The 22,033-nt window shown below is 42.9% G+C and overlaps 1 protein-coding gene across 1 annotated transcript in view; it reads right to left on the bottom strand.

Moving 5' to 3' along the window:
* col2a1a (collagen, type II, alpha 1a) overlaps nucleotides 1-22,033 on the bottom strand; it is a 43,495-nt gene that overhangs the window by 6,158 nt on the left and 15,304 nt on the right. Inside the window, exons 19-46 of the mRNA XM_084333988.1 lie at nucleotides 21,030-21,128; nucleotides 20,857-20,901; nucleotides 20,636-20,734; nucleotides 20,468-20,521; nucleotides 20,226-20,333; nucleotides 20,052-20,105; nucleotides 19,731-19,829; nucleotides 19,490-19,543; nucleotides 17,558-17,656; nucleotides 16,596-16,649; nucleotides 16,415-16,468; nucleotides 14,677-14,730; nucleotides 14,030-14,083; nucleotides 13,069-13,113; nucleotides 12,718-12,816; nucleotides 10,678-10,785; nucleotides 9,452-9,505; nucleotides 9,239-9,292; nucleotides 9,045-9,098; nucleotides 7,657-7,710; nucleotides 7,425-7,532; nucleotides 7,167-7,220; nucleotides 6,075-6,128; nucleotides 5,655-5,816; nucleotides 4,792-4,899; nucleotides 3,308-3,415; nucleotides 2,760-2,813; nucleotides 2,300-2,407 (exon numbers count right to left, since the gene is read on the bottom strand). Of these exons, the coding sequence (XP_084190114.1) occupies nucleotides 2,300-2,407; nucleotides 2,760-2,813; nucleotides 3,308-3,415; nucleotides 4,792-4,899; nucleotides 5,655-5,816; nucleotides 6,075-6,128; nucleotides 7,167-7,220; nucleotides 7,425-7,532; nucleotides 7,657-7,710; nucleotides 9,045-9,098; nucleotides 9,239-9,292; nucleotides 9,452-9,505; nucleotides 10,678-10,785; nucleotides 12,718-12,816; nucleotides 13,069-13,113; nucleotides 14,030-14,083; nucleotides 14,677-14,730; nucleotides 16,415-16,468; nucleotides 16,596-16,649; nucleotides 17,558-17,656; nucleotides 19,490-19,543; nucleotides 19,731-19,829; nucleotides 20,052-20,105; nucleotides 20,226-20,333; nucleotides 20,468-20,521; nucleotides 20,636-20,734; nucleotides 20,857-20,901; nucleotides 21,030-21,128 (2,151 nt within the window). The remainder of the gene's footprint in view (nucleotides 1-2,299; nucleotides 2,408-2,759; nucleotides 2,814-3,307; nucleotides 3,416-4,791; nucleotides 4,900-5,654; nucleotides 5,817-6,074; nucleotides 6,129-7,166; nucleotides 7,221-7,424; nucleotides 7,533-7,656; nucleotides 7,711-9,044; nucleotides 9,099-9,238; nucleotides 9,293-9,451; nucleotides 9,506-10,677; nucleotides 10,786-12,717; nucleotides 12,817-13,068; nucleotides 13,114-14,029; nucleotides 14,084-14,676; nucleotides 14,731-16,414; nucleotides 16,469-16,595; nucleotides 16,650-17,557; nucleotides 17,657-19,489; nucleotides 19,544-19,730; nucleotides 19,830-20,051; nucleotides 20,106-20,225; nucleotides 20,334-20,467; nucleotides 20,522-20,635; nucleotides 20,735-20,856; nucleotides 20,902-21,029; nucleotides 21,129-22,033) is intronic.

Here is a 22,033-nt window from a genome sequence, read left to right as displayed (position 1 = left end):
TCTGGTCTTATATTAGCTCATCTTGTCTTATCTTGTCTAATCTTATCTTGTCTAATCTTATCTTGTCTTATCTTGCCTTGTTTTATCTTACCTTAGCTTGTTTTATCTTACCTTAGCTTGTTTTATCTTACCTTAGCTTGTCTTAGCTTGCCTTGTTTTATCTTACCTTAGCTTGTTTTATCTTACCTTAGCTTGTCTTATCTTATGTCATCCTGTCTGGTCTTATTTAACCTGGTCTTATCTGATCTTGTCTCTTGTCGTACCATATGTCATTTAGTCTTGTCTTGTCCTGTCCTATCTTGACCTCTCATGTCTCATGTCATCCTCATGTGTTGTCCTGTAACTTACAGACTCTCCTCTGTCTCCTCATGTGTTGTCCTGTAACTTACAGACTCTCCTCTGTCTCCTCATGTGTTGTCCTGTAACTTACAGACTCTCCTCTGTCTCCTCATGTGTTGTCCTGTAACTTACAGACTCTCCTCTGTCTCCTCATGTGTTGTCCTGTAACTTACAGACTCTCCTCTGTCTCCTCATGTGTTGTCCTGTAACTTACAGACTCTCCTCTGTCTCCTCATGTGTTGTCCTGTAACTTACAGACTCTCCTCTGTCTCCTCATGTGTTGTCCTGTAACTTACAGACTCTCCTCTGTCTCCTCATGTGTTGTCCTGTAACTTACAGACTCTCTGTCTCCTCATGTGTTGTCCTGTAACTTACAGACTCTCCTCTGTCTCCTCATGTGTTGTCCTGTAACTTACAGACTCTCCTGTGTCTCCTCATGTGTTGTCCTGTAACTTACAGACTCTCCTGTGTCTCCTCATGTGTTGTCCTGTAACTTACAGACTCTCCTCTGTCTCCTCATGTGTTGTCCTGTAACTTACAGACTCTCCTCTGTCTCCTCATGTGTTGTCCTGTAACTTACAGACTCTCCTCTGTCTCCTCATGTGTTGTCCTGTAACTTACAGACTCTCCTCTGTCTCCTCATGTGTTGTCCTGTAACTTACAGACTCTCCTCTGTCTCCTCATGTGTTGTCCTGTAACTTACAGACTCTCCTCTGTCTCCTCATGTGTTGTCCTGTAACTTACAGACTCTCCTCTGTCTCCTCATGTGTTGTCCTGTAACTTACAGACTCTCCTCTGTCTCCTCATGTGTTGTCCTGTAACTTACAGACTCTCCCCTGTCTCCTCATGTGTTGTCCTGTAACTTACAGACTCTCCTCTGTCTCCTCATGTGTTGTCCTGTAACTTACAGACTCTCCTCTGTCTCCTCATGTGTTGTCCTGTAACTTACAGACTCTCCTCTGTCTCCTCATGTGTTGTCCTGTAACTTACAGACTCTCTGTCTCCTCATGTGTTGTCCTGTAACTTACAGACTCTCCTCTGTCTCCTCATGTGTTGTCCTGTAACTTACAGACTATCCTCTGTCTCCTCATGTGTTGTCCTGTAACTTACAGACTCTCCTCTGTCTCCTCATGTGTTGTCCTGTAACTTACAGACTCTCCCCTGTCTCCTCATGTGTTGTCCTGTAACTTACAGACTCTCCCCTGTCTCCTCATGTGTTGTCCTGTAACTTACAGACTCTCTGTCTCCTCATGTGTTGTCCTGTAACTTACAGACTCTCCCCTGTCTCCTCATGTGTTGTCCTGTAACTTACAGACTCTCTGTCTCCTCATGTGTTGTCCTGTAACTTACAGACTCTCCCCTGTCTCCTCATGTGTTGTCCTGTAACTTACAGACTCTCTGTCTCCTCATGTGTTGTCCTGTAACTTACAGACTCTCCTCTGTCTCCTCATGTGTTGTCCTGTAACTTACAGACTCTCTTCTGTCTCCTCATGTGTTGTCCTGTAACTTACAGACTCTCCTCTGTCTCCTCATGTGTTGTCCTGTAACTTACAGACTCTCCCCTGTCTCCTCATGTGTTGTCCTGTAACTTACAGACTCTCCTCTGTCTCCTCATGTGTTGTCCTGTAACTTACAGACTCTCCTCTGTCTCCTCATGTGTTGTCCTGTAACTTACAGACTCTCCTCTGTCTCCTCATGTGTTGTCCTGTAACTTACAGACTCTCCTCTGTCTCCTCATGTGTTGTCCTGTAACTTACAGACTCTCCTCTGTCTCCTCATGTGTTGTCCTGTAACTTACACTCTCCCCTGTCTCCTCATGTGTTGTCCTGTAACTTACAGACTCTCCTATGTCTCCTCATGTGTTGTCCTGTAACTTACAGACTCTCCTCTGTCTCCTCATGTGTTGTCCTGTAACTTACAGACTCTCCCCTGTCTCCTCATGTGTTGTCGTGTAACTTACAGACTCTCCTCTGTCTCCCTGCTTGCCGAGGGGACCGACTGGGCCGGGGGAACCGGTGGAACCAGGAGCACCAGGGGCGCCGGCAGGTCCGGTGTTACCACGCTCTCCCTGGAGGAGCAGGACACAAAGTCACCCGTCAGCACAGAATCACACAGTCAAGTCATCTCAAGAGCATCCGTGAGCCTATCCACTAATCACAGTGTTCGCTGCAGAACAGCAGGTGCAATCGTTTTCTTGTGAACCGTGGTGATTGGTTGGACAGTGGTGATGGGCTGGACAGTGGTGGTGATTGGTTGGATAGTGGTGATTGGCTGGACAGTGGTGATTGCTGGACAGTGGTGATTGGCTGAACAGTGGTGATTGGCTGGACAGTGGTGATTGCTGGACAGTGGTGATTGGCTGGACAGTGGTGATTGGCTGAACAGCTGTGATTGGTTGGACAGGGACCAGTGTCTCTCACCTTGACTCCAAGAGCTCCGTCTCTGCCAGGGGGTCCATCTGATCCAGCGGTACCCTGTGACATAGAACACATCATTTAAATAAATACAATATATATATATATACTATAGGTATGTGTCAAGGTCAATATATACAGTAGCTGGTCGCTTGTCAGTTGTTTGTTTGTTTATTGTATGCTTTCTTGTTTGTTGTTCCTGTTGTTGTGGATCTGATCATCGATTGTATGTGTGCTATTGTTCCCGTCTCATTGTTATGAATTACGTGTCATATTGCGTGTTGTGTTTAGAGTTGTATATAGTTGTGAATGTTGTTTATACGTTTGTCTGTTTATTGTTACTGTTGTTGTGGCTCATGATTGTCGATTCTATGTTCTATTGTTATATGATGTTACAGCGCCTGCTGTGGGTAGAGATGTGCGCCGTTGCGAATCGTTGATTACCTGCTATTGTTCCTATCCTATTGTTATGGTTTACGTGTTGTATTGCCTGTTGTTGTGGACTGTACTTATGAATGTTTTTTTTTTTTTGCGGATTGAAGTTGAGTTCTGACCTCTCTGCCGGGCTCTCCAGGGGCTCCAGACAGTCCAGGGGGTCCGACAGGTCCAGGGGATCCACGGTCACCTCCAGCACCGGGAGCTCCCTGCTTACCGGGCTCTCCCTGGAACACACAGACAACATCAACATCAGACTCACACTCAGTGAATGATCACATACTGTATAGTATAGTAAGAGTAAATAATAATAATAATAATAATATGTGTCTAGAGTATACAGTAAGTAGCCTACTGGGATGTAGAGGTGCAGTGATTCGGAAATCTCATGATTCGATGATTCGATTTGATTTCTTGGGGGGGGGGGGGGGGGAGGGTCACGATTCTCGATTCAATATATGCATAGATTTTATTCTAGATGCTGTTTTTAGTTTCTTTACCCATTTAGACTGTGGTAGACAGTTTAATAGGTCTCAAAGAAAGAAAGAAAAAGAATATATAAGAATAATAGATATTTGTACTTATTTGGATATCTTATTGTGTTACAGTCTAAAAATAACACAAAAGTTAAAAGAAAATATTGGCAAAAACATGCTTGTTTGTTTGTTTGTTTATTTGTCTGTGGTTTTCAATAGCTGGTATGCAATTCAAGGCACAACCATATAATCCTTAGAATGGATTGTATGCTGAGAGAAAGCCTAGATTTCATCTCTGTCAACATGCCCTCCAAGGTATGCAGTGTGAGCTTGAAGATACTCTTATGTTGGTAGTGGTACAATTTGCATTCATTCAGAGAAACTTGTTTTGATAAGGATCCAGAAATGATAATAATCCAATAGAGACAGCCTTTTTAATTAAGCCTTGTGTGCCGTTCTGTGGCTCTCTGCAGACTAAGCTTAAATAGTTGATCAAAGGTGGATGGATCCTTTAAGACAAGCTTAACTAAAATCAAGTTCTGCATCTTAATGATATGCTTAGATCGTAATAATCAGTGTATGAATATATAGATTCAAAATATGTTTTTGTCTTAAAAGTATGTTCAGACAAACAGCGGTGAGAAATATTGTCCCACTTCATAGTTACACACATGAATTTGACCGTTGGATGTATCTAGCAAAACTGGCGTGAAGATACACATGTGCGTTTTGGTCAGAACAGTGGCATTGTTGACATTTACAAAAATGGGATAATTTCTAAATGTAACCCATTCGATATCTATAGGCTACAGAGCATTGGTAGCAGTCTGTTTCATGTAGTCATTGTGAAGATATGCCCACGTTTGAATTCCCCTGCTCAAGTTGAAACCTCTTCAAACCGATGCCTCTGTGTCTCAGCTCATGACGCCATGTGTGTCTCACTCTGTCCGTCTCACTCTGTCCATCTCACCTCGCCTCTTTACACTCTTTATAGAAATAATGTTGACTAACTTACTTACACTGCCTCTGCATGCAATCGCCTCTAAAGTCTTTTGCCACGGTGTGACTGAATGTACTTTTAGAGTGTGTCCTTCTGGCCTTTATCTGAATGAAGATGCAGTACTTACAGAAGGTCCAGGAAGGCCAGGGAAGCCCCTCTCTCCGCGCTGACCAGGCAGACCAACAATACCACGAGATCCAGCCAGACCTTGGGGACCTGAAGGCCCATCGGGACCCTAGAGAATGAACACAGATAAGATTAGGTTCTGAACATCATTATTGTCCTCAAGAATCAAAAGAAAAGTTTAATCTGATATCTACATAACATCGCCTGGGCGTATTGTTGTTTGTTGAGTTTGACTATTCCCTCCCTATTAGTGCATCAGTTTCCATGGAGTCTTGGTTTTAGAAGTCAAACTCTGCAATGATCTGGGGGGAAAGTCTTTGCCTCTGAAGGACATTATAGCTACACTACATTTGCTCCAGCTGGAGTAGTCGGGTGAATCTTGCGGGTGTTTTGTGTTTTAGGGAGACAAAAAATGTAATATCTGTGGGAATCAGATATATTCCTTCAGCTTTAGTAGATTTGTTACCAATGAAGTTACATTTTGTAGCCACAAAACATGACACCTAGACTAAGGCTTTTCCCTTCCTGTTAGATACTTACTGACTTTTTAACTTGTTCTAGGACTAAGCTTTATTCACATCTATAGCCTACTGGCCTATGAAGCGTAATGTCCCATGGGGGAGTTGACCTTTCCTTACGTTAGGCCCTCCTGTTTCATGCACAGTATCCGATGATGTCATCGGTTCAGTGTGCTCAGAGATCACATGATCACGTCAGCAAGAGTTTAATTTCCTCCAAACCTATTTTTACGTTATCATTTCACGAGTATTACATTGTCTGTCATTCGTTTGATGTTTTGAGTGACGGGTCGTACATGACACCCACGTCCTTCTGGGGGAGGAAAAGTGGTAAATTGAGACTCACGGAGGGTCCGTCCTCTCCAGGCTCTCCCTTCTCTCCAGGGGCACCAGCAGCTCCACGAAGCCCAGCGTCTCCCTGTCTTCCATGGGCACCACTGTCACCACGAAGACCCTTAGGACCGTCTTTACCGGCAGGACCAGCGGGACCGGAAGCACCAGGGTTACCCTGCGATAGAACAGAGAGAGAAATGAAGAGTGAGTAGAGATACATGACATGGATCATCTGTATTTATAGTATTCAATGACATCAACATCGCAGATATCTTGGTAGGCTACCGACAGGCGATTGTAATGAAAGGACAATCACAAGCCATTGAGCCTCTGTTGATGACATTGCACCATATCGATGGGAAATGCAACATCACACATTGATTAATTGATTAAATATGTATTTTTTCCAACGTGGTAATGATGAGATACTTACGTTGGGACCAGGAGTTCCAACTCTGCCTGCAGCACCGGGGAAGCCAGTTGCACCCTGGGAATGAGAGTAACAGCTCAGTCAACATACACAACTGACTTATCTGCTGTATCCACTCACTACGGTGCAAGGAGCAATCTGGTCTAACGCTGAAATATCAATATTTTGCTGACGTTCCTTTGCCAGTTAGTTGAGTCTATTATAGTCAAGGGTGCAAACTACTCAAAACTGCTCCCATAATATGACAGAATCACTGAGCACTGAGCAGCCCCCATCCCCTCAGTTCGGTCGACTTTATATCTCTACTTTATATTAGGAGTGAAGCAATTCAATTATTTGATTCAATTCCTACTCGATTAAATTGTTGTCAATTCAACTCAATTCCAATTGTTCCTGATCGGTGCATTGATTGATGATGTATTTCCACATTCGTATCAATGCATTGTGGTGCATTAACAGTAATCCAGAACTATTTTATTGCACTGTAAATTTATTTTTATTTTATATGCCTGCACTTTATATGCTCATTTCATGTCTATTCTATTCTACTACTTATTACACTGCACTATTGCACTATTTTACTCTGTCTATTCTATCTTACTCTTTTTATTATTGTCTATTTTTAAAACTAAATCAAACCATAAACAAGGTGGCCTGTTGGGATGTTAGATCCTAATGTGAAAAACTGTGATTTTATATATGATTTTGTATGTTTGAGCTGCAGTTTCTGTATGAAAGGTGCTATACAAATAAAGTGTATTATTATTATTATTATTATTATTATTATTATTATTATTATTATTATTATTATTATTATTATTATTATTATTATTATTAACAGTTTTCCCCACACCCCTAATTCTATCACACCCCTATTTCTATCACACCCCTAATTCTATCACATCCCTAATTCTATCACATCCCTAATTCTATCACACCCCTAATTCTATCACACCCCTAATTCTATCACACCCCTAATTCTATCACATCCCTAATTCTATCACACCCCTAATTCTATCACACCCCTAATTCTATCACACCCCTAATTCAATTCTTCAGTCACGTGATGAGGAGGTGAAAATAACAGATACTTACAGGAGCACCCTGAGCACCACGGCCTCCTTTAGGTCCAGAAACACCAGTAGGTCCCTGAAAAAGAGGCAACCAACCAATGAATTAGTCTTCACATAAACCAGGTTATGTTTTGAGAATGACTTCTGAAGCTGAAGTATGACATGTTAGCAATATTCAGACTACTTTCATTTCTACCATTACATCTCTACTCTAGTGTGCCATGTGGGCAGTGATCTGTCTCCTGGGCTCATGTGCGGAGCCCAGGTTTGGAGGACCCACCACAGGTCCAGGGGCCCCAGAAGGTCCCTGAGGGCCAGGGGCACCAGCGTCTCCCTTCTGTCCACTCTCTCCCAGCTCTCCCTTGGCACCGGGCTGACCATCTGCACCCTAGATAAAACAGAGGGAAGGAGATAGAGCATTTAGATTATAGGTGAATAGGAATACAGTTAAAATATATTAAAGGTTAATTTCTTTACAGTGGATTTCATTGTGTTGTGGTGTTTTTACTTACAGGAGGTCCAGCAAAGCCAGCAGGTCCAGGAGGTCCGATCTCACCACGGTCACCCTATAGCAGGGACACAGGACAGGGGATCAGTACTAAGCTTGTATTGACATTATAAAGATCTTATATCATTTATTCTATTTATATAACTGAAAGTATCACAATTATGTTAATTTACATTCACCAGCACCAGTATAATACCGGTATCAGATATCAGGCCGGTACCAACAGGGCAGCAGTCACATAGACTTCATCCCAAATTAAAACCTGATAACAAGTTAAAACAGGGCAGCAGTCACATAGACTTTACCCCAAATGAAACCTTGATACCAAGAGCCTTGTGTAACATGTCAGAAATCAAGACAAAGGTGACTTGATTTTCTGCATTTCTGTCACACAGAAGCACGTTTATCTCCCATGGGGAATGAATGATATCTCAATTCCTTTGTCCAATAACCCCAAACTAAATTGTAAAAGTCTATACTGTTAAGTAAAAAGTAACAGATTGGATCGGTGTGTCTGTTATTGGCCGACACTCTGCAGTTAAAAGAGGGGTATCGGTGCGTCTCTGATCCATACTCATCCCATGTTCCGAGCCAACAGGGGTGTTGAGTGGAGATAAAGAGCTCTTCAGGTGCGGTCCACCACAATGTGCAACGAGAGGCACTTGAATTAAGAACGTGCTCTGCATTCAGTAAATTCGAGTTGTTCGGAGCTACAACTGGTCTTTTTCAGTGGACCAAATGAGTGGTTCTGTGAACGGCGTCATCTGCGAGATTAGGAGATAGGTGGTTAAATTCCCCGTGATTATTATAGTACTCAGTACCTCTCTACTTGGCAATCAGCGTAAAAAGAAATATTCTTCATATTCTGTCCCCGAGTGTGTAGCTACTTGAAAATCAAGCCGCCACGCTGGAACAGAGGAGGTGAACTGACTGTGAGCCGGCAGCCTGTTTAAGTAGAGACTCTAGACACCGACAGTGTGCTTATTAACAACTCTTTGAGAGAGGATTCAATTTATTTAATACATGCGTTTCTCCACACCACCGTTTCTCAACCTGTTCAGAGCCAATGTACTCCCTCTGGAGAGGCAGAGAAAGCCTTGTATAGTTACACCAGTAAGGGCGGCATGTGCGATTGAATGCTTGTCAAAGGCCAACAAACCAGCGAATCTGATAATAAGCCAATGTGGTAGAATCTTTAGAAAGTTCACCAAATATTCTTTGCTTAACTACATCTAATATTGTGTTTTATTCATTTACATTCCAACACAATTTCAAGGCCTGAGGCAACGACCCAAAAGCTACTTGTTACTTGCTGCTTGTGAACCACTGCTTTTTAATTGCCGAACCAAATTAGTAAAATCTTGCGCAAATTCTTTAAAAAGCCCAACTTACAGGAGCGCCGCGAGCACCAGCAGCACCGGTTGGTCCAGAAGATCCAGTCTCGCCCTGAGAGAGAAGAAGCAAAGAGTAACGTCAGAGGACTGAGTGACAGACAATATTAATATGTATTACATACACCAGTCATTTTGAATGAAATCTTTCATTTTTTTTTTAAACCACCATAAGAGTGATGAGATTGTTCTCACCTTGGCGCCGTTGGGTCCAGCTGGGCCAGGAGGACCAATGGGACCAGTCAAACCCTGAGGAGGAGGAAGAGGAGGACAGAGGAAGAGGAGGAAGGTGTAAAGAGAAAACAGATATCACTGTCTTGCTCAATAACTGTAATTGAAACAAATATTTAAAAAAAAAACAAGGCAGAAGAATAAAACGAGAATCTGTGTGTTCTTTTTAATACTCACTCTAGAACCGTCCTTTCCTCCTGCGCCCTCGGGTCCCTTCTCGCCGTTGTCACCCTGTTGGACAGAGAGGAAGTTATCGCCTGTATCATACATCAGAGGAACGTATGAATCCTATCGCTTTATCGCTTTAAGTTATTACCGCAAGCGCAGTAAATAAGAGTGAGGATGTTGGGGTCTGTCAGGTAGAATGGATTGAACACTGTCAGTAAAATCCATTCACATGACTCAACCCCTCTAGACATTTCATTTCATATTCCCCTCGAATTCTCTATTACTTCAGACTGCTTGTTATTGACTGTCAAAATAAACTAAACTAAAACCCTATTACTTCACGCTTGCCTTTTATCTAAGGCACCTTACATTACCTTGAATGTATATATCTATGTTTTCACCCCTGTCTGCCTATATGTCTGTCTGTCTGTCTGTCTGTCTGTCTGTCTGTCTGTCTGTCTGTCTGTCTGTCTGTCTGTCTGTCTGTCTGTCTGTCTGTCTGTCTGTCTGTCTGTCTGTCTGTGTCTGTCTGCCTGTCTGTCTGTCTGTCTGTCTGTATGTCTGTTCGCAGCATATCTTGACAAGTAAGGCCGGATTGCCATGAAATGGGATGTGTGCATTCATGACCCCAAGATAAAGAAACCTACAGGCATTGAGTTTGGTGGCCCCATTGCCTTTCCTCTGGTGCCACCATCAAGCCAAACTGAAAACAAGATATCTTAAAAAGTAATGGCAGTATTGCCATAATATTTACTGTGCACGTTCATGACCCCGAGAGGAAATCTATACAATTTGGTGATCAGGCCAAACTTTCTGTTTTCAAATTAGCGTATCACAAAATTCTATGTATGTGAATATTCATGACCTCTACAGGGAGAGAAACCGGTTGATTTCTGTGACCCTGTGACCTTTCCTCTAACACTACCACATGGATGTATAGCCTGGATCTGTTGAGACTGGCACTATTGGCAAACAATAAGCAAAGTGGGGACGCATTCTTGAGTTGCTCCACTGGGAATCAAACCTTGAACCTGATACCTTGAACCTTGCAACTGATAGTTACTTATTGGCTAAGGCTGCGTCTAAAACAATCCTATCCTTACCTGAACCTCAAATAGAATAGAACCTCAAAATGCCAACAAGTGAGAACCCTGCTCCAGTGCTCTATACTCTGAGCTACAACAGAAGGAAGGTCCCATTGTTACAACACTAGAAGAAGGATCTGTGTTACTCACTCTGTCTCCCTTGGCTCCGGGGATTCCACCGGCTCCTCTCTCTCCTGGCATACCTTGCAGGCCGGGAGGTCCCTGAGCTCCAGCTGAGCCAGATGGCCCGATGGCTCCCTGGCGGAGAGAGGAAGGGAGGTAGGCTCAATTAGTACGGATGGGGTTGACTGAACGTCAGTGCACAGAGTCCTGGAGGTTGGTTATTATCCCCCCCCCCCCCCCGGCGGAAGCCTGTAGGAGATGATGTAATCGGTCCGGTGTCTGTGTGTCTGTGTGTATTCATGTATCTGTGTGTCCACGGAAATTCTTGCAAACTCCAGGGACGATTTGAATGAAACGTCATACATAGGCTGAAGGCAGGTCGGGGATCTGAATTCTCGAATATTTTTAAAATCGGTCAACGACAAGTATTTTATTTTAATTAATTTCCATCATTGTCCACTGAAATAGATATTCAGTATAAAGTTACGCCTTTTGGACGCAAGAGGGGGCGATACTACACATGTTTGTTGCTCAGAGCCTCTAGTATCTGGCAAATTTCTTAGTTACATTAATATTGTACTGTCAGAACAGTCTTGTGTTTTCAGGTTAAGTATTTAATGTTCGCTATTGCTTATTTACTATTTATATTTTTACTATTCACTATTACCATCATCTTATCAACCAGGAAATGCTCAGGTTGTAATGCCAGTACCATGGTCAAGGGCAATGGCAGGTGTGTAGGAAACCGGAGTAAACCCACACACAGAAGGGTCTCCTGCTGGTCAAACCACGTACTGCTAGGTTTTGAACCCAGGGCCTGCTTGCTGTGAAGCAACAGTGCTAACCACTGTGCCACCGTTCTTCCCTATTACTAACTGTGTATGTGTGTGTGTGTGTGTGTGTGTGTGTGTATCCATGTATTTGTGTATCTGTGTGTCTACTACACGACTGATTTGGATGAGACGTCGTACACAGGCTGCGGTTTGGTCGCAGCAGGCGCGCGTCTCCTCCAAATGACACTGTTTTTGAGGCGTGCGTCTTTTTTGGGGGCGGCGCCCCGAGTTGAACATGTCTCAACTTTAGCCGGCGTCATCCTCTTGTCAAACTTAGCGCTGCTTTGGCAACCAGAGCGGTGTGCTGGTTCCCTCTGTACTAGTGACACTCACAGTTGCATTGATAGTGTTTTATTATGAAAAATAAGTGGCCACTATAGTCTGAACACCGTGGAGGACACTGATTGGCCCGTATCAAAAGACAAAAAGATCAACGTCTTCATTTTGGAGGGATTTATAGCCCCTCGTTCACCGTATTACAACTATGTGATTCACCCTGGAAATGTAATGTAGTTCCGCGCCACAGTTTTGCAGGAGGCCGCTGCGCCGGATCTGGTCAGTCGGGCACTCGTGTAGCCGGGCTCGTATTGCCATCTCTGCGTTGTGTTAAACTTTCGATGCCCAGAGTGAGTTTTGAACCCGGTTCGGCCGCACCGCAGGTGACATCACAGACCACTATACCAAGAGGTGAATTCACTTCTTGGTAACGTGTCCGCGTGCCTTTTATGGGTGGATGAGTTTACTTGCAGTACCCCTGCATGCCACAGTCACTTCACAACACTTGAAGTCCATCGTGACTGTGGATAATCTACTCACGGACCTCCGTTACAGAAGGTCGGAGTGTACTTGAGCAATGCAGCGTCGCCTCTGGGACACTTCACCTCACAGCCATGCTGCCAGTGTAGGTTCTGCTGATTAACATGGCAGCAGATAAAAACAGCTGTTTGCTGTTCACTTCCATGAGGGAGACTGGGTGTCATTTTGGGGGTAAGGATGGATTTCTGTGCGTAAAGGCTTTTGAGACATTTGCACATTTCACCAAAGAGGTCAGAGTGCAACGCCAGCCATTTGCCAGGGGTCTTGTTCAAGGATACTTTGACAAGAAATAGACACGTTATTGGCTATTGGTTTTGGACTGGATCTCTCACTTCCTAGTTAGGGGACAGTCTGTCTGACCACCGGGCCATGCAGCCGCACCACAACGGAGGAAAAGACTGTCAGACAGGGCTCCTACCTTGGGTCCATCAGTTCCGGGTGTTCCAGGAAGTCCACGAGGTCCCTGCAGACCCTGAGGTCCGGCACCGCCCCTCTCGCCAGGGAATCCACGCTCGCCCTATCAGGGAACAGACACAGGGAGTGACTAGGAGATACAGGAAGTGACAGTAATTCCAATATGTGATAAAGTAATAAAAAAAAGTAGTCGGTCAAGTAAACCGGATGTCTTGCTTCACAAAAATGTTGCTACGGGTTCAAATATTATATAAAATATGATTTCCACAAATGTGGAAAATGACTAAGTGGACTATAAGTCGTGTCTTGGAATGGTTGCATGGCCTTATGAAGATGGTAGAAGGTGTCAACTCACTCTAGGTCCAGTAGCACCAGCGGCTCCACCCTCTCCGGGAACACCCTGGAGACAGAGAGAGAGAGGACATGGGGTTGCAGTATACACAGGTTGCATCAATTACTTCTATTAACACACAGGATGTAGAGAGTTATTGCTACAGTAAGACAAGACACTGATGATGTGATAGCAGCTACTTTTAATATTAATAATTCATATGAATACTTTTGGTGCAACAACCTATAGATCCATATAGACCGTGCATGGCACCATGAGTAGGAGCTATGAGGAGGAGCAATGGAGCTATGGAGCTATGAGGAGGATCCATGAGGAGGAGCAACGAGGAGGAGCTATGAGGAGGAGCAACGAGGAGGAGCTATGAGGAGGAGCAACGAGGAGGAGCAACGAGGAGGAGCTATGAGGAGGAGCTATGGTTATGGAGCTATGAGGAGGAGCTATGGATATGGAGCTATGAGGAGAAGCTATGGAGCTATGAGGAGGAGCTATGGAGCTATGAGGAGAAGCTATGGAGCTATGAGGAGGAGCTATGGAGCTATGAGGAGGAGCTATGGAGCTATGAGGAGGAGCTATGGAGCTATGAGGAGGAGCTATGGAGCTATGAGGAGGAGCTATGGAGCTATGTGGAGGAGCTATGGAGCTATGAGGAGGAGCTATGGAGCTATGAGGAGGAGCTATGGAGCTATGAGGAGGAGCTATGGAGCTATGAGGAGGAGCTATGGAGCTATGAGGAGGAGCTATGGAGCTATGAGGAGGAGCTATGGAGCTATGAGGAGGAGCTATGGATATGGAGCTATGAGGAGGAGCCATGATGAGTTATGAGGAGAAACTATGGAGCATGTAGCTATGAGGAGGAGCTATGGAGCTATGAGGAGGAGCTATGGAGCTATGAGGAGGAGCTATGGAGCTATGAGGAGGAGCTATGAGGAGGAGCTATGAGGAGGAGCCATGAGGAGGCACTCACCTGGTCACCAGGCTTTCCTGATTCTCCTGGGGGTCCTGCAGTTCCGGGCAGACCCTACACAATACAAACAAACAACAATGTTGTTAACATCATCCAAGACAGACCTACTGTCAGGTTCTGTAGTTCTACAGCACAAGAAGTGCTTATGTGTGTTTCCATAACAAGTGAAATAGGGTGATCTTTGGGGGGAAGTGATAGTACTATATCAAAAAAGAAAAAAGGTGAATTCATAAGTGAACAATAAAAACAGCATGGTTCAGCCTAAAGCTGAATTATTTAGGAGGAGTATAATGAATTCATTATGAATTGAAAATGGGGGACCCTGATGTAAACAAGACGAAAGTCTTTCTCTGGTCTGCATCCCCTCAACATTGTGTGTATTGAGCCGTACTGTATTGTACCCATTCTGCAATCTGTTAATACAATTTTCAATCAATCAAGCAATTCATCCATCAGGAGGCATATTTGCTTCTTTCCATTTTGCTTGTTTGGGGAAACGACGGTGGTCCAGTGAACACCAAGCCGTCACCATGTGATGATGTGCTGATCCAGTCAGTTCTAACAGTGTGAGAGTGAAGACTTGGAAAGAACTAGATGTCATTTCCCAACGCAGGAATATCTGTAGTTGAATAGTTAAGTGATCTCACCTGGAAACCAGAAGGTCCGGGCTGTCCTTGCTCTCCTCTCTCTCCAGCAGGTCCCTAGGAACGGAGACAACAGGGGGTCAAGCAGGGTGGACACACGGAGTCAAAACTGGTAATGGTTATGGCTGTTTTGGACGAGATACTATACTACATGTCAGATACTATACTGTATGTGGGCCTATGCAGCTGGTTGAGCAAATAACTGCGGTGGTGGTGGTAGAAGTACACAGTTCCTTAGACGTAAAAGTAGAAATACCCAGATAAATGAGTACTTTTACTCAAAGTAAAAGTCCTCCATTCAGATTCTACTTAAGTAAAAGTAGAGAAGCATTTTCTATTGAATGTACTTAAGTATCTAAAGTGAATTATTGAATCTTCAAATCATTGACCTATACAATTTTGTGTTAAAGTGGTATGTGGTCCAGTTATGCTGCTCTGATTAAAGGTTATGTTAAAGTGGTATGTGGTCCAGTTATGCTGCTCTGATTAAAGGTTATGTTAAAGTGGTATGTGGTCCAGTTATGCTGCTCTGATTAAAGGTTATGTTAAAGTGGTATGTGGTCCAGTTATGCTGCTCTGATTAATGGTTATGTTAAAGTGGTATGTGGTCCAGTTATGCTGCTCTGATTAAAGGTTATGTTAAAGTGGTACATGGTCCAGTTATGCTGCTCTGATTAAAGGATATGTTAAAGTGGTATGTGGTCCAGTTATGCTGCTCTGATTAAAGGATATGTTAAAGTGGTATGTGGTCCAGTTATGCTGCTCTGATTAATGGTTATGTTAAAGTGGTATGTGGTCCAGTTATGCTGCTCTGATTAATGGTTATGTTAAAGTGGTATGTGGTCCAGTTATGCTGCTCTGATTAAAGGTTATGTTAAAGTGGTACATGGTCCAGTTATGCTGCTCTGATTAAAGGTTATGTTAAAGTGGTATGTGGTCCAGTTATGCTGCTCTGATTAAAGGTTATGTTAAAGTGGTACATGGTCCAGTTATGCTGCTCTGATTAAAGGATATGTTAAAGTGGTATGTGGTCCAGTTATGCTGCTCTAATTAATGGTTATGTTAAAGTGGTATGTGGTCCAGTTATGCTGCTCTGATGAAAGGTTATGTCAAAGTGGTATGTGGTCCAGTTATGCTGCTCTGATTAAAGGTGATGTTAAAGTGGTATGTGGTCCAGTTATGCTGATCTGATCAAAGGATATGTTAAAGTGGTATGTGGTCCAGTTATGCTGATCTGATCAAAGGATATGTTAAAGTGGTATGTGGTCCATTTATGCTGATCTGATCAAAGGATATGTTAAAGTGAAGTTGACAGGCTTCAAATGTGAAAGTATATAATCTTCATACATGTTTACCATGTTTTCTATGCTAAATCTTTTTCTTCAAAGTAACTAGTAACTGATGGGTTTAGATAGATGTAGTGGAGTAAAAAGTACAATATTGCCTTTGAAATGTAGTGGAGTAAACGTATAAAGTTCCCTAAAATGAAAATATTTCACGGAAAGTACAAGTAGCTTGAAATTGTACTTAAGTACGGTACTTGAGTAAAAATACTTAGCTACTTTCCACCACTGTGTAACTGTGATATTGGGCTACACACAAAACACACTAGACTTGACTTGATTATATCTTAACGCAGCTGTGCGTTGGGAATGTACAACGGACCAAGATGTCTGCTGACGATTGGTCTTTTTTAAGAGCAGCTTTTATTGGCGCTGATATAAAACTGTGATGTACTCACAGCGGGGCCAGGAGGTCCAGCAGCGCCAGTCTCGCCATCTTTTCCAGACAGACCCTGTTCAGAGAGAGAGCAACAACAGATAGCACTTCAATTACAAGCTGCCCATCCAATGATGGAAAATATGGAACCCATTTATGAGGACATGGGGTGACGTTTCTGTTGTGAAGAGATTAGAACTTACTCTCAGACCGGGACGACCCAGGAGACCCTTCTCTCCTGCCTTGCCGGGCTCACCCTGTTGAAGAAAGGTCAGACCTTAGACTCGCACGTATCAAACTATGGAACTCTTGGCAGAATGATGTAAAGAGTTCTACTAATATATATTCACTTCAAAAAGGTGTACAAAGAAAAGATAAATAGACAGTATAGCACAGTTTAGTATAGTATTGCAGTTTAGCATAACAGGATAATATAGCATAGCATTACAGTATAGGCTAGTAGGAGTATAGTAATATAGTATATAGCAGCTTAACATAGAATAATAATGTATTAAAATAACAGTATAAAAATAAAATAATATTGTATAATACTGTATACCAATATAATATAGTCTAGTGTTACCAGGATGTGGTCATACTGGCAAGGTGGCAGAAGCGTCCTATAGGTCACTGTGTTTGAAGACAGCGACCTAAGCATTCTCAAAAGAATTGCAGATCTTTTTGACTATACAATACTGAGTTTTCATCGTGTTGTGCTAACATTATGTGTTAATATTATGTGTACTGTATGCAGAGAATCTTAACTCTCCAACCTTCCAACGTCATCAAATAGAAGAAATTATAGTATATATATATTATATATTACATATTACATATTTATAGGTATATTATTTATATAAATGTATTGGATTGTATAGAGATACAGCGTTTATACATATAATTAACAATAGATGAAATTATCATTTGTGATAGTTAAAAAGGGGTAGGAATAAAAAAGAAAAAGTGTATACTTCTTCCTACTCCTTTTTTTCGAATAGGGTAAACTATGATTTGTTCATCTGTTTCTATTTTTGTTAGCTTATTTTTTTATTATCTTTTGTATATGTCAAATGAACAGATATATTTTAGTTTTTATACTTGTTCGAAAATAAAAAATCTTTCATTAATTCAAATCCTGGTCATGTCAACATCTGGAGACACTTACATTGGCTCCCTTTGGTCCGGGGAATCCCATCACTCCAGGCTGACCACGGGCACCCTGAGGGCCAGGGGGGCCGGGGCGACCATCCTCACCAGAAGCACCCTGCGGCAGACACAAGACCAAATCCATAATCAATCACTGGAGAAAATCAAGTCAAGTCACTCATGTGAAAATAATGTCCTAATGTACTAACCTACACAGTTGTGCCCTTCCTGATGACTTGTCGTACAGAACTTGTAAGTCGCTTTGGATAAAAGCGTCAGCTAAATGACTAAATGTAAATGTAATAAGTCAAGTCACTTCATTGGCCACGCGTTAGAGAAGGCAACTGGAATTCATATTTTCATACATCCCTCTTTAGATACACACGCAGTAGCCCTGTGCGTTTCTTTAAAGAGGTCGTCGGGGTCAAACCTATGCATTCAAATGACTCAAGGGGAAATGATGTGCACTGTGTAATATCATGTAATAGCATGTAATACCATGTAATACCATATAATACCATGTAATACCATGTAATACCATGTAATACCATATAATACCATGTAATACCATATAATACCATGTAATACCATGTAATAACAGCCAGCTGGAATACAAATTCCTGTTCAGGCTAACTGTAACATCACCCCTAATCCTAATCCTAACCATAACCATAACCATAACCATAACCATAACTATAACTATAACCATAACCATAACCATAACCAAATAACATAACCTAATTGGTGCATGGGAATCGAACCAGCAAAATGTTGGTTAATAATTGGCCTCTCTTGGCCAACTGCCAGTGTTAAGCCTTTGAGCAGGAAACCTGCTCTGTACTCAGGATGCTGACAGAGGTTACATGAAAAACAACTCATTATACTATTATGCAACAGAAAAAGCAGGATATGTGCACTGCTGCTCACACTGTGCAACGTTTCCATTGGGTTCTGCGTTCACAGCACACTGTGCAAAGTCAAGCTGCCACTGCTTTCACCTCACTGTGCAAAGTCAAGCTGCCACTGCTTTCACCTCACTGTGCAAAGTTAAGCTGCCACTGTTTTCACCTCACGCTGTGCAAAGTTAAGCTGCCACTGCTTTCACCTCACTGTGCAAAGTTAAGCTGCCACTGTTTTCACCTCACTGTGCAAAGTTAAGCTGCCACTGCTTTCACCTCACACTGTGCAAAGTTAAGCTGCCACTGCTTTCACCTCACACTGTGCAAAGTTAAGCTGCCACTGCTTTCATCACACTGTGCAAAGTTAAGCTGCCACTGCTTTCATCACACTGTGCAAAGTTAAGCTGCCACTGCTTTCATCACACTGTGCAAAGTTAAGCTGCCACTGCTTTCATCACGCTGTGCAAAGTTAAGCTGCCACTGCTTTCACATCACACTGTGCAAAGTTAAGCTGCCACTGCTTTCATCACACTGTGCAAAGTTAAGCTTGTCTGAATGGGTCCTAAAAAGCGTGCATAACACCACTGTTCATCGCTGCCTTTAGAGCAAGTTATCATTAGACTACTCATGAAGCAGTAGGAACGGTTATTAGTGTACCGTATGTTGTCGTGCTGTTGTCGCACCAACACCACCAAGACTAATACTTTGTGCCTGTAGTTAACCCTTTCACTACCACACTACATAAGGTTAACCCTTCACTACCACACTACAGACGGTTAACCGTATGTAGTGTGGTAGTAAAAGGGTTAACCTTCTGTAGTGTGGTTGTGAAGGGGTTAACCCTGTGTCGTGTGGCAGTGAAAGGGTTAACCTTATGTATTGTCGCAGTGAAAGGGTTAACCATTTGGTAGTGTGGCAGTGAAAGGGTTAACCTTATGTGTTGTCGCAGTGAAAGGGTTAACCCTTTGGTAGTGTGGCAGGAATAATACACTAATACATAATACTAATAATACAGGAATCGTGACTGTGATCGTGATCAGAGCTGTACTTACGCCGGGTCCAACTTTGCCTTGGGCACCAGCATCTCCGGGTCGTCCAGTGAGACCCTAGAAAAGACAAGACAAGACATTCACAGACTGTCAGCCATACGGATGGTCTCAACAATGCACCACACTCTGCTGAGGAGAATAACAACACACTCATCACTCTTGAGACAGATCTATAATCTGACACTAAAAATACACTGAAGAGAGGCCTCTTCTGGGGACCCAGCTGGCGGGGGACAGTACTCACTCTGGCTCCGGGGAGGCCGGGCTCTCCTGTGCGGCCGGGGTCGCCAGTGCCTCCCTTAGGCCCGCCAGCGCCAGGAACACCACGGTCACCAGGGGCTCCCTGTGGAGGGTGGCCAAAAAAGAAGATATTTAAATCAAGGATCAATCACCACGGCTTTGGTTTAGTTTAGTCATAATGACAGCAGGAATGGAGTCCAGAATGTTGTACTGTACAGTAATGTGTATACATCACAGATGTGATGGATGGAGTGGTGATTTGACATAGTAGAAGTGCATTAGGTGCACATGGGTTATGCAATTCGTAGTCTTCCGCAGGACTCACCTTAGCACCAGCGAGACCATCTTGACCTGGGAAACCACGGTTACCGGGGGCTCCCTGGGAACAAGCACAGAGACAAACAATTTATTTATTATTGTGCGTATTAACTACAATAACCATAATCTATCCACATAGACTTTAGTTTTCAATATTGGTGATTTCCCCCCGATTCCATACCCTCTCTCCAGGTGGTCCCAGGGGTCCAGCAGCGCCGGGCTCTCCTCTGGCTCCTCTCTTGCCCTCCTCACCATGTGGTCCTGGGCCTCCTTGGGGACCGATAGGTCCCTAGGACCAATCAACATAAGTATGTGTTAATTCATTTGCAGTCTTCCAGTCGACCAATAAGAGAGGCTTTCTCATAGAGGCATAGAGACATGTTGTTGATAATCACTGAAGACGATTAGGAACTGAATACTCACAAGCTCTCCCTTGGGTCCAGCTTCACCTTTGAACCCGGGGATACCAGGGTCTCCCTAAACAAAGGGAAAGAAAGGTTAAAGACCATCGCTAACAAACAACCTGCAACTATTATGCAAATAGTATCTGAAATTCCCAAATGTTGGGGGAGCGATTCCCAGGTGACTTACTGACTGTCCCTTGGGCCCGAGAGGTCCGGTTGCACCCTGAGGTCCAGGGGGTCCACGTGGGCCTGGGAATCCGGGGGCGCCAGCAATACCAGCTCCACCCTATGAGTGAGAAAGATACAAAGGTAAGTGACTGGCGAGCAAAACAACAATGGACAAAATGACAAGAGAACATAATAATAGGGCAGAAGAGAGTCTCTAAACCCATGTGTTAGTCTACTCACAGCAGATCCTTTAGAACCGGGAATACCATCAGTACCAGGGTTACCCTATGAGGAGACACGACAGAGAAAAGACAATGTTAACGTGGATAGTTGTTGTTCTGACTGAGTGATGCAGTATGACTGAGTCCAAATGGAATACAAAGGTTCAGAATGGAAAGTTCTGGTTTACGTACAGATGCTCCAGCGGGTCCGGGAGATCCTGGGGTACCGGCCTCTCCGCGAGGTCCTTGTGCGCCCTCAGATCCACGGGCACCAGTAGGGCCAGCTTCTCCCTGTGAGGACACAAGTGGTTTAGGTTTAAGAGACTGGGAAACTTATTCATTCTCCATTCATACGATGATAGATCAACACATGATCAACGCACTTTAAAAGGTGGTCAGTGGTCAAGAACTGTGATATGAGGGGGTGCTATATAATTGTTGTAAGGTACTTCTTTATACCACTGTATCTGGTCTAGACTTAAAGCAGTACAAAATAGGTAGATTATGGGGGATGTATTATGGATGGATCCCTGCGAGGTAATACTGTATTTTGCAGTTTGTAGTTTTACCATCTTGTTATCCTGTTGTTAAGTGGGGGTGCTTGAGATGCAATACCGATTGAATCTAATCACAAGTGAAAATGAATATAATCTTAATTAATTCCAGTTACTGCTCTATGACCCTGTGAATGATCCTACAACAGTTGAATATGAAGTGAATAATATGTAATGGTACTCTGATTTTTGGTTATACTAAATAAGTGGATATGTGAAATAGTACGAAAAGAGGTATAGCGGTATTATGCATATTGTATTACCTTGATGGACTAAAGTAAGGTTTAACATCTTGATCAAGATGTTAAAGCTTCAAGATGTTAAACCTTACTTTATTCCATCAAAGTAATACAATATGCATATACTGCTACCTCTTTATATATATATATATATATATATATATATATATATATATATATATATATATATATATATATATATATATATATATATATAACAAGTAACTAACAATGCCTGGCATATGAGAGGTCATGTCATAATAGCCTCTATACACAATGCATTCAAAGTGAGAGAACACCATGAAGGTTGTCTGATTTAATCCTTATTAATAATTTAATAAGACTCTATTATCTGTTTTCACTCCTTTGCTTTTGCTTCTATTCACTCGTTAATAAACCACGG

Source organism: Notolepis coatsorum, assembly GCF_963971535.1.
Source record: "Notolepis coatsorum genome assembly, chromosome: 17".
Taxonomy (NCBI): domain Eukaryota; kingdom Metazoa; phylum Chordata; class Actinopteri; order Aulopiformes; family Paralepididae; genus Notolepis; species Notolepis coatsorum.
This window is presented reverse-complemented; position numbering and strand designations above follow the sequence as displayed.